Source organism: Clavelina lepadiformis, chromosome 9, assembly GCF_947623445.1.
Source record: "Clavelina lepadiformis chromosome 9, kaClaLepa1.1, whole genome shotgun sequence".
In the NCBI taxonomy this organism is placed as follows: domain Eukaryota; kingdom Metazoa; phylum Chordata; class Ascidiacea; order Aplousobranchia; family Clavelinidae; genus Clavelina; species Clavelina lepadiformis.
This window is the reverse complement of record NC_135248.1, coordinates 6,248,609-6,261,551: the sequence shown is the minus strand read 5'-3', so window position 1 is coordinate 6,261,551 and position 12,943 is coordinate 6,248,609. Positions and strand designations below refer to the sequence as shown.

At 35.6% G+C, this 12,943-nt stretch overlaps 1 protein-coding gene across 2 annotated transcripts; it reads left to right on the top strand.

Moving 5' to 3' along the window:
• Positions 1–4,869: 4,869 nt before the first annotated feature.
• Positions 4,870–12,745, top strand: LOC143471075 (uncharacterized). Of its 2 annotated transcripts, none has more exons than XR_013119472.1 (5): positions 4,870–4,965; positions 5,573–6,539; positions 6,981–7,096; positions 7,189–7,272; positions 7,435–7,482. XR_013119472.1 is itself a non-coding variant. In XM_076969420.1 (5 exons), the coding sequence occupies exons 2-5, from the start codon at positions 5,618–5,620 to the stop codon at positions 7,548–7,550; spliced, it is 1,242 nt and encodes a 413-aa protein (XP_076825535.1). In that variant the 5' UTR covers positions 4,870–4,965; positions 5,573–5,617; the 3' UTR covers positions 7,551–12,745. The 2 variants fall into 2 exon arrangements, 1 of the variants encoding a protein (XP_076825535.1); XM_076969420.1 differs by having other exon boundaries at positions 7,185–7,272; positions 7,435–12,745.
• The last annotated feature ends 198 nt before the right edge of the window (positions 12,746–12,943 follow it).

Sequence of the window (12,943 nt, the reverse complement as noted above, 5' to 3'; positions counted from 1 at the left end):
CGAAAAGGCTGTGCTTAGAGTAGGCACTTTGGGTCTTGTAAAGTTTTGCACAACAAAATGTTGACCAGCTCGGAAAGAGGTATAAATTCGCTTTGCTTTTTATTTTGGAAACGAAAGAAGAGCGCGTCGAACGAACCCAGGTGAACTCGCTTAAAGGCGCATTCATTCATCAATCAATATGTTTATCTTCATTCATTTATCGTCATCTGCGCGGTGGGAACAAAAACGCGTCTTTTGTGATAATGACAAATGCAATAATCTCAAGATAGTTACCAGCATAAACGCTTATCATTGGTGGCAGTAACGATTATTACCATTACCGGATACACGTATAACGGTATAATTGCAATTTGGTTTTACTAGGCCTACACAGGGTTTCAACCTGCCTCAGGATCCACTACAGTATATTCAGTGGAAGTAAAATTAGAATGCAATAACACTGGGTTTATAATCGTTACAGAATTAATGCCTGCAGTTGGACGGCCCTTTAACGTATAAATTTAACATTTTTGTACAATTCATTTCGATTATTGTAAATTTAAATGTAGTTTGGTATTCAGATTTTGCCCTTACCACGGATATGCTTCTTGGGTGTATGTGTATAAACATTTAAATATACATTTTACAAGTAAGAATGGCGGTTGGCACCACATCACCGCCACGTCATGGCCAATTTCTTTTAACTTCTTTGTTTTACCGAGTTCTATACATTCCTTAGTTAATCAACGTTGATTACTTTGCTTTATATTTCCTTCACCGTTTGTCAGTCCATCAGTCGTTTATTTGTTTCTTAAGTACGTTACTGGCTCAATACAGTTTTATTTTTCACATGTTGGCCGACTGGTTTCTGCAAAAGTCCGCTGTGGAGAAAAACATGCAACCGCGGGCAGGTTGGCAAGCGCTACAATTGTATCACCACCAATGGTTACGAAATTTCCACCGCTGAAACGGTAACTCAAAACTCTACAAATGCAATAATCAGGGGTGGACTGGGCCATGAATTTTTAACCGGAAAATGTTTAAAAGGCCTTCCCAAAAAATTGCATTTAAGTGAAGTTGCACACGACTAAGTGCGTTCTTTGAACTTTCTTTCAGACATTCACAATTATCCAGTTTGAGGTTGAGCTTGCAAACTGTATTTTTCTGGTTTTTAGGATTGATGGATTTTCTTAACATAAATTTGTAGATTCTGTTCAGCGTGTACCAAAGTCAAAAATAACACAAGGGTTTACTATTTTTAAACCGCTTTAAAACGCACCGAAATGAAATGTACTCTCATATCTCAAGTTTATACTCAATACGTACAATATAGCTGGTAATTTTTGGTTTACGATTTTGGAAAGGTATCAAACAATTTTATTACAAACAAAAAAACAAAACACGTAAAAAAACCCATAACTCCCAAAAACTTTGGATCGGGAAAGGGGTCATGGTCCGGTGTTTAGAAGTCGTAGAGCATATAGTGTATAACCTATATAATAGCTTGCAGTATAGGTTATTGAAAATCTGTAAGACCGAAATCAGTTATATAAGATCACTCAGTGGATCTGGTTCACGAAGAGACAACGATGCAAAAAACGTTTTAACACAAAACTTGGTCTGTGGCAAAAGATGAGCATAAACGATTGAAGCATAAATAACACTGGTCTACAAAAACAAAAAAAATTTTTGTTGCATGAACTTTGATGATTGATTTAGGCTAAGTTTTGGTTGCTGAATCCAATTCTGAGCTCAGAATTGCTCTATCACGTCAGGTTTTTTCGCTGCGCATTTTCCCCAATTTCATAAATTGATCAAATTTTGACTTTCGTTAGTGACGGTACGGTGAGCGTATAACAGCAACAAATCAAATATTGTTATTGAAATCTCATATGATGAAACCTCAGCTGGAAGTTTTGTTGTAACACAGAATGACAGAGTTTTCAGTAAACTTTAATCTAGTGGTTTTCAATCTTTTTTCAATCACGGACCTCTTTTCGAATTTCGAAAATATATGTGGACGCATTCATTTTTTCTTTCGTATCTCATTACTTAGTTACCATCTTTATACATCGCGCTTGGTTTATACATCACGTTTGGTAGCTCGTTACTGAGTTACCGTCTTTATCTGTGTACATCTGCCCTGGAGACTTAAAAGGCCAATGCTTTTTGTGACAGCACCCTGCTCTTTGGTAAAACGTAAACATTGTCAACAATAAACATAACATTGTTCGTATAATGTAAAAGAAAATTGAGAGCTCAAAACGAAGCCTGAAATGCGTGTTACTTCACAATGGAAATAAATATACATCGATCCCAGTAGGTCATTCTGTGACACTCAAAGAAACGTATGAAAACATTAAGGATGTGCTGGAAACACTGAAGTACAGTGATCATGGCTGGGGATTATGTGTAGATAAAAAAATAATGAACCTTCTGTTAGGACAGCAAGGTGGTTACACCAAAAACCCTTGTTTTCTCTGCTACTGGGATAGCAGAGCCATAGATGAGCATTGGATAAAAGATAAGTAGCCAGAAAGGAGCAGTTTAACACCTGGAGAGAAAAATATCATTCATAACCCGTTAGTAGATACCAAGAAGATCATCCTGCTGCAACTTCCCACCAAACTTGGGTCAATGAAATGGTATGCTAAGGCTATTGATCACAATGGAAATTGCTTTAAGTACATCTGCTAAGCCTTCCCAAGTCTCAGTGAAGAAAAGAAAGAAAAAGGCTGGAGTTTTTAGTGGCCCACAAATAAGGAAGCTGCTCAGAGATCCAAACTTTGCAGCATCAATAAACAGAGTTGAAGCAAGGGCTTGGAATTCTTTTTCTTTAGTTATTAGTAACTCCTTTGGCAACAGAAAGGCAGAGAACTATCGAGAACTCTTAAAAGAAATGTTATTCAGCATGCAAGAGATGAAATGCAATATGAGCATAAAGCTACATTTTCTGAAAAATCATTTAGATTACTTTCCTGAAAACCTTTGGGACGTCAGTGAAGAACAAGGTGAGCGCTTTCACCAAGATATTAGAGTTATGGAAGAGCGCTACCAAGGCCGATGGGACTGCCACATGATGGCAGAATACTGCTGGAACTTGAAGAGAGAAAATTACACCACTACCCATAAACGAAAGCCATTAAAACGAAAATTTTCGAGCTCTTAAAGATTGTGGCAGTTCTGTATCATTACATTGATTGTCCAACGGCTAGTTTCTAGTGATGTTTTTTAAATGATTTCGAGGCTTTGTGTTCGTGTTTTGCATGATTAAGCGTTCCAGCAGTTTTGATTAAAACAACCTCTACATTTCAAGGCGGTTTCTGATTTGCGGTATTATTTATAATGATCATATATATTATTTCAAAAACGTGATGTGATAGAAAAAAAATAATGCCAGATTCGGATTCAGCGCCCCAAAATTAGGTAAAAAAGACCCCAACACAGTCTGCCGCAAAAATCGTGTTGACCAGTGTAATATGCGTATCGTATCCTTCATTTTTCACCACTAACTGCTGGTAACGAAAATTATGGCGCTAACCTTGTTGTAGATTAGTCTAACAAGAAATATGCTCAAAAACAATCAATGGAAAGGAATAAGCGGCAAAGATCTGAGAACTTAAAACGTGAAAGGAGTAAATTACATTGGTTCTACAACGGTGGAAGGTAACAGCACGGTCATCAAACCCATACATTTTAGATTAAAACAAAAATAAAAACCAACAGCTAGGCCATCCCGCGCGATATTGCAAGTTAGTTGTAATAACTGTGAAAAAACAAAGTGTAGTGTAGCAGCCATTAAGCATTTTCTAGTTTGTCGCTGGTCCCTTAAGCTACTCCCCAGATTTCGTGTGAAAATTGTTGTGTTATCACTGCATGTCCGTTTGCCATTCATTCTCAGATTCGACTGTTACCCTATTAAAGTGTAGAGCTCAGAAGGTTATTATTTATTTAATATATGAGCGAGGATAGCGCACTACTGTAGTTGCAGCCTTTTTGAATCAGGAGTCAGATCTACTTTGCGGGATACAACAACCAACCTACCTCGCAATGGCAGTATATACAACAATCGCAAACGCATGGACCACAACTACCATAAACTACTGGGAAATTTCTCGGCTTCCCGGTGGACCAGTCCATCCTAGCCATGTAATACCATGAACTTAAAAGTGTATTATAGTTTATTGGAAAAATAGTTTTAAACTAGCTCATGTACCGCATAAGTATAGGCTTTAGGTCTATTTATGTCAAAACAATTCCACTACACTTGAAATATCATAAAAAAATTAAAAATTGGTTATAGATCTGATATTTTAAGATATATTTAAAAGTTTAGGTTAGCTTTGGCAATAGTTATATACATAAAACCCAAAATAATAATAATCATCACAATTCAGACTAACTCCAGGTTATCATTATGACTTAATTGAAATTATGCCGGCGTTGGGATTAAGGTTGGCAGTATGCATAGGGATCCCTCGCACGCGCTATATTTGGCCTGACGTTTCACAACGTTTTACATTTTTGTGTACCCAGTTAGAATAAGTTAAAAAAAGGTAAATAATATAGTCATTTATCAACTATTCTTGTATTATTTTTATGAAAAAATTTAGAAATGAAACATTTATAACATGCAATATAGGCTAAATATATCATACCTCCAAAAGATAAGTTATGGATATTTTACCATCGGTATGTAAGAATCTCTAACACTTGTGTCAAATTAACTGCTGTTACTGTTCAATTATATACGTCGAGTCCCTGAATAATGAATCTACAGACTTGTATAAAATGTAGATACCACAAAAAGTGATTCGTTCTTGCTGTTGGATGAATTTGAATTTCCGCATACAGTATTAGAAACATGGGCAATGTCGCGTGAAAGAAAAAGGGCGACACCCACAGCAGCTCACAAACAAAGAGATGGGAAACAGTCGAACATGGACAAGAAGTCGTGTGATACCAGACAGACGTGATACTTGAAATGTAAGTAGTTTCTCTATTGCAAAAGTACAAGCAAACAAAACAAATAATAAAACAGGTATTCGGACGGATATATAGGTTTAAATCAAGATGTTAACTGCGGTGTGCTTTACTACCGGTACATTCACGTTAACTTCAACAAGTAATCTATTTTGCTAACGACAAACTTGTTGATTCAACAATCTGTTATGTTAGCATAATACAATGAGATAAGTTGTAGGATTGACGAAGAACAATTGTAAAACTTTTGTGTAGAAGGTGAGAGTTGTAATAAATTTCATATTTGTAGAATCGATTAGTGATTACCAAATCACGGTATGTGTGATTATTCAACCAATCGTCGAAACTGAAAACGTTTCCAAATCTTTGGAAAAATTGCAACTTTTTGTACAAAGTTTCTACTTCTGGCAGCTTGGATAAAAAAGAGTAGCAAAATGGGTAACCGAAACAAGCACTTGACATCACTGCACTTTGCACTCTACAGTGTGCAATCAGACATTTTGGCATTTCTGCAGTTTATCTTTCTTTTTTGGGTTTTAAATTTAAATGTTTTTTGAGGTTTTTATACATTTGTTAATTGCTTATACACGTTATTATTTTAACATGACAGGTAGTTCTCTTTAGGCAAGGCGTTACGCCTAAAACTGATTGCAACATGGAAGAGTCGCATGAAGGTGAATCAGCAAATACCTGCAAAAAGAAAGCTGTCGAAGAAATGCTTCCACAGGATAATTATGCTCACGTTGGCTTGCCGAACTTTTTTATTGAAACAATATTAAGCAGGTTTCCTTCTACAAAGAGAAATTCTTCAAATAAGAGCTGCAGTTATACTTTTTCAGCTCCAAATTTTGAAAATGGGCAAAAACTTAGCTTTTACACACAAAATGCCGACAGCACTTATATTGAAAATAAGCCGGACTCATGTACTACGAAAAAGATTTGGAACCCATTTTTTGAGCGGACAGAGTCAAGTGACGGTTTTGGTTTTCACAAGTCTCAGCAATACTCTCATCATAAGACAGGGATGAAGATGGGATCATTTGAATTAAATAGCTATGCAAACTGTGTGCAGGAATGGCGCCAGAAGCTGAAAAATTCCGTTTTAAACAGCAACATATGCCATGATTTCAGCTACGAAAAAGTATTTTCGCCAGTCGACATACCACTGTTAATGAAAACAACATCAACTATCGGACAAAAAGATGATAGTTCAATATCTTGGAGTTATGTTAAAAATCCTTGTGATAGCGAGAATGACTTTCATGCAAAATATAAAGTAAAAAAATCTGTTTTCACAAAACGAAAGCCTCTCGAAAACAGTCCCATATCTCAACTAAACAAACTCTCGAAAAACTTTACAACGACCCAGAGTAAAAGAAAATCATTTAGAAAAAAATGTTCTACTCCACAATCCACCACGATGCCGGAAAAGTCGTCAATGTCTTCTAACGCCATTACCACACAGGCACAAAGGTCGGATTCTATGGTTGCTGACAGCTCGCACAATCCTACCCGTCAAGATAAAATGTGGCCTGCGTGGGTTTATTGCACTCGTTATTCTGATAGACCTTCTGCAGGTAAACTTTGAAACAACCACATTGAAAATATGTTGTTATACATCTATATTTTTAAGTTTCGAAATATTGTTAAGTGTTAGTTTAAGTGTAACTCGAAAAATATTTTGACTACATAATATGAACATGTTCACCAACAGCAAGTTTATAACAAGCGAACAGATTAAAAAGTATAATAAATATAACATAAGTCTTTTTGTATAAAAATTGCCAACATATCCAGCTAATACTTGATAAATTTGAAAATATTTTGAAGTAAATTAAGCTTGAAATCATAAGTCACCATAAAGACCTCTTTATTAAAAGAAATTGTGCTAACTCAACAAAAACCTTAAAAAATAATAAAGTATATATATATGATATTAAAATATTTTAGTAATTCTGTGTCGAATATAATTCAGAATGATTCAAAACTCAAGCGTATACTGTGATCTTTTTCTGAAGGACCACGAGCACGTAGAAGAAAAAACAAAGCCAAGGACGACACCAAAGCTCGTGTTAATAGAGGAGAGAAGAGGGCAAGGACGGCCTTTTCTGGCAGCCAACTAGAACTACTTCAGGTATGTGCAATGTGTTTTGTTTTAAATTGGAAATTCTAATATTTATGCCCAACGGAAAAAATTAATAACTCGTTTTACTTCTGCTCAGAAAGAATTTGAAAAAAGTCAATACTTAACCGAAGAAAAGCGAGTTCGTCTTGCCAATAATTTAGGCCTGTCGGTGGCCCAAATTAAAGGTGAGCAATTAACCAAATAGAAAAAACATAATGTGAAATTTTCTATCATCTAATTAAATTTTGATAACGGCAAGTATGGCTTGGATGTGAAATAATTTACCTTTGAAATCTACTTCTGTTAGCCTTTTGCAGTTAACCAACTAACTGTTTTAAAACTTTCAGTGTGGTTTCAAAACAAGCGAGCGAAGGTAAAAAAGAACAGTGGCGTCCGAAATGTTCTTGCTTTGCAATTAATTGCTCAAGGCCTTTATAATCACCGAACCTTAAACGACCGATGAATCGTAACCAATTGCAATCGAACCCCTCATTTATCAGAGCGTCATATCTGCTCATTAATTTCAAATGCTGTATCAATTCTCGATATTGTTTAGCATCAATCTTCATCCCTGTGTACAGGTATTTCAAAACAAAAGTGTTGAGCAATCGTAAGCAACAACAATATGAAATTAATATATTTGCTTTTCAGTAACACCAAGCTTGGTTTATGAGGGCATAAAACGTATATGTTCCAAATAATATAGACTGGTAACCAGACATCTTCGGTGTAAATTTCATGAAATCAAAGTAGGTATGAAGTTATAAAAAATCTTTTTATTGAGGACGGTATACTAAGTTAAATTATAAGATAGCGTGCCCGAAACGTGTGCTTACGAAAAATAAAGAAATGTGTAGGCTAATGGTTTCGTTTACTTTGGGCCCGAAACCTACAGTTCCATTAATCTATGAACGTCACGGGTTCTTTTGAAATTTCATGGTTATGGGAAACAATTTTTCAGCCTGATAACTTTGTAGCAAATTAAGACTATGATCATTCAGTTAAAATTGAATGGATTAAAGTTTAAACGAAGCGTTAATAACGTAACAAAGCAAATTTTTACCAATGAATTTCATGGTGTAATGTGACATTTTGTATTCATAAAGCTGTAAAACTTTTGACATGTCTTGTGACTTTTTTCCGTTATTATGAGTTTTTACTATTTTAAAAAACTCTCTGCCATGAATTATACTGATTAAGTACAGAATGTTTTGATTGTGTCAATTGATATCTTTTGATGACCATTCATGTATTTTTGTTAAATTTTGCTTTGCCCGAGCTAAACTTGTGATTTTCAGGTTAAAAAAATTATTTTCCTTTTTTGGGTGAAACTTTAAGTGTAGAATGCCAGCCGCCGACTGCAATAATTTATACGTATAACCAAAAGCTTTCTGTATAATATTGGTATCTTTGTGAGCACAGAACTACAGTAGGTGCTTTTCTAAAAACACTAGTTTTAAATATTGGAAAAGTGTTTTTCACTTATGCCGTATTAAAACATGTTGTTGATACGGATTTAATGAAGGTTTGATTGATTAAAAATTCCACAAAAATGCGTGTTGCACGGTTGGATACCAGAACAATGTCTCCAGCCTCAATATTAAATTATCCCTTGGGATCTCGAGAACAGAATGACACCCGCAGTGCGACGGAAACAAAATTCGATAATGTTCCAATTGACGCAATTTTTTATCGATAAAACAATTTGTCAGGACTCGTAATTGAGCTCGATACGTCACTACCGAAGCAAAACCGCTGCTTTGAAAGAGATCGTGTTTTGACAGACTGCGCTTAAAAATTACTTACGCCTGATTTATGGGATCGGTTCCCGTGGAATGTGAAAGTACGAAATACCGTCATCAGTAACATGTTTAACTCATTACCTAAACGTTATTTAACATCCTAAGCTAACTGGGTTAAATAGATCAGTTGAATAATTCCACTGTGCAACAAATTTTCAACTTTGAAAAACTTCATGAACTAGTGAGGTTGTACTTTGTAAATTCGGAGGCGCTGATTTCGAATATGGGCTTGGTTTTTTTACGATCACATCAGAATTTTTTGATAAAAAGGCGTTTTTAATTTTTCCAATATTGTGCTTGAAAATCCAATAAAATGAAAATTACACGCATGTCTAATCAGCAAAATTCAAAGCCAAACTAATGCAATTGCTGCTTGGCGCATCAGAAATCTCCAAAAATACCAATTTTCTCTTTTGAAGTTTTTTTTGTGTTGCACAATGTTCTCAGTGATTGTCCTGTGAGAAACAATCGACCAACTAATTTGATGAAACGTTATGTTTCTTATAAGCGGTTACCAAGCAAAAACAGCCTTCGTTAAATTGTATTGGCAACTTTCGCAATCAATTGTATGCAGGGAAACAAAAAAACATTGCGCGTTTGAATAATTTTTAAGCTACTAAGCGACTTCCAAGTACATCACGACAGGTTACGACATCCGCTATCATATGGTTTTCCTGTTTTTTAACGAAAATACGCAGCCTTTTCACGTCAGTGCCACGACTGTCACCCACAAATTATAGCACTATTCAAGCGAACCCGCAACCATTTTGCGTTATTAAACTCTTCATGGTAAAGATAAGACCAGTTCATGTGTAAAAATTCACGAAATATTTTGCATAATCGCTCCAACACGAATTTTAGTTGCAGGTCGCAGATATATAAACACTATACCGTATTACACGAAATGCTTCCTGCTAAATAACGACAATATGTGTAATCCCGGCCCTGAGTTCACTTTGAAAGAAGTTTACATAACTCGCTTGGTTGCTGAAGTGATACAGACGTTTACAATATGCTAAGTGCCCACAAAAGGTAGGTATTTTTTTTCATGCAGAACAATATTATGTTACGTAATAAAAATACAAAATAATACAACTTTCGGCTTTGGCTACGACATTTCAAAAAAATTGATCTACTATTTAGCAGAGAATTTCGCACCTCCAGAATTCCTATTATGGCATGATTGACCCCACTGAAAACCTTTGGAATAAAGGCTCTTGAAGTTGTTGATATTTTTGCGATATGCCATATGACATACTTAATATAAACTAGAACGATTCTCTGCAAACGCCTTTTGGAAATCGATGAAAATCATTAGCAGTTTAGTCTTTGTTGTGTAGCCTAGGCTACTCTTCAATAATGTTTCGCAGGGTTAAAAGTTAAATTTTGTTAATAGAATTACGTCGAATCTATGGGCGCTTTGTTTAAAACGATACGTAAAACACTCCAAATACCACACAGTTTAGATGCCGAATGGGTTTGAGCTTGGTTACTTCCTGCATCGCGCCTCTTTAGCTCAGCAATTTACCCACCTATGGACTCTACCCGTATCAAACCTCTCATATACGATACACTTTAATTAAACAGTAACTTTGGAAAACATACTTTTACAAAATAGAATTGCTCAACTTAAAATAGAATTTTAATTGATTTTTGCAACATTTAAATGTCAAAACAAAGCATAAAAGATGATATAATATAATTGATTGATAAAACAGCTGATGTATAATGATGTTGTTACCAAAGAGCTTGTTGGTTGCTTTGCATATGCATTACGATTTTGGTTGTACTTTCACCATTCTATAAGATGATTTCTAAAATGTTATATAGGTTCGTGAGGGTTTGCGGATAAATGTATTTCCCATCTAGTATTACATAGTAGTTCATACAGACAGAACGTCGTGTTTGTTTTATAAAAACCACGCATTTTGTATTTTTTTGGTTTAAACCGTAAAAAAATTTGAATTACAGTAAGCTTATTACAAATTGTCTACAAATATTTTGATTCAAACTAAGTCAGAAGTTATAAAAATATAGAAGTTAGTCACCGAGACCAGCATGGAGGTATAAAGCTAGTTCCCCAGGTCGGGACAACGTGTCCCGGCTTAGAGTAACCATCATTATACACTATTAATAAGATGTTTCTGAATGAAAAACTGCTATATCTGCCAATTTTTAAATTTTCTTATATTAAGCTATGTTTTTTGCTTGTTTGTATAACAAAAGAATCAACCGCAATGTTAACCTAAAGCCTAGTTATGGAGAAGCAAATTCCCAGAGAAATTTGGGGTCTTAATTTCCTTTGACTGAAATAGCTCAAAACGCGTAAGTAAGCTAGCTATAGTCTTTTGAATTGTATGTCAAAAATGGCAGCAGTAAAATGGACGTAAGACGAAAATCAACTTTGCCACCTTGCGGCTGAAAGAAATCATCGCGCTACACTATCTTGGGCAATGTCCTAACATGGGTCCTTTTCTCCTATGTGATGAAATTTAACCAGACTTAATCGTGTTTAAGCGAGATTCCGGTTAAATCAATGTTGTTTTCTGCAAAAATAAATTACAATAAAGCTGGAAAAAATAGGTCAAGTGGTTTTCTTTTAACCTTGCTGAACTCCATCAATTGAAGTTATGGTTAAAAAGTCGATTTGATATTACGTACTCAGTAACTCTGCAAACCTTAATTTCACTATTTTCTCAAAATTTCCTTAGAAGTTTATTTTTTATTTATACAGCAATGCAATGCAACCAAGTAGACTAAATTAATGCATACGTGTCAAACTCTCGGCCCGCGGGCCACATCCGGCCCGCTTTACAATAAAACTTGGCCCGGAATGTTATTTCATACCTTGAACTATTTCCGGTCCACCAGATCACTTTACAGTATAACTTACTTTTTTCAAGCAAGAAACAAGATTATGACAAATTGCACAATGCACTAACACAGCAGTTGCCCCACCATACGATAGAATAAATAGATTTATTCTATCGCTTGTAACCTGGGCTGCAACAGAAGAATAATTAAAAGTACCCAGTCAAAACTGCTCTTATTCAGCAGCCTCAGTTTAATTTTGGCAAGTCTAATAGTACGGCACCTCTCAATATGGCCAAACATTTTAATGTAATTTCTAATTTTAACTTTCAAATGCATGGTTTCATTTACATTTTTTGATGCAGGCTACCAGTAGTACGGTCGTGTTTGACAGAATCTTAATACTGCGTATGAGCTTACAGTTATATGGCATACCGTAAGCCGCATACATTCATTTTTTACATATTCATTTTATCGGTTTACTTTGTGCTCATATTTGAGAGCGGCTTCTTCAAACATCCAACAATGCAGCTCAGACTTAATAAAATACTTTTCAATTCATGTTGTTCCAACTGATTGCGCATCCCAATTTCTGCGAAATACACTTGTTTTCAATAATAAGCCTACTTCAGGGGCAGGCAACTTTTTCGGTCGGCGGGCCTGATATGAGAAAATAAAGTACTTGGCGGGCCGTATTCCTGAATCGATACATTAATCGTGTATTTATCCACCTATGCAAGGAATAAATCGTGTTTAATGTAACTTTAAGTTTTAAGCATAAAGACCAAAAACAGTATTTAATGAATTTATTAACGAATAATGTACTGTACTTCAATATCTGCTGAAGTCAAAACTGAACTGCTGAACTGTCTGCGGGCCGCTCAAAATCCCGTCGCGGGCCGTATGTTGCCCGCCCCTGGCCTACTTCGTGGTAGGTAAGGCTTTTTTCTATTTCTTGTTAGGGTATATTATCGAGTGCGACGTATTTTTACTTTTTTTCGTCAATATTTGTTGGACTTGTAGAAGAATAATACATCGAGCTTTAAACATCAAAAACTTGGTGTTGTTTCGCTGCCTGTTCCAATTCATGTACTCGCGTCGGGAAACGTTCAATCAAGTTATGTCAAGTTACGAAACGTTCAATTAGTTGTCATCCTTACGGCCAGCGGCGTTAAATAAGTTTTGAGATTTGGCCCCTGGTGCGATTGAGTTTGACACCCCTGGGCTAAGGTTACACTTGAAC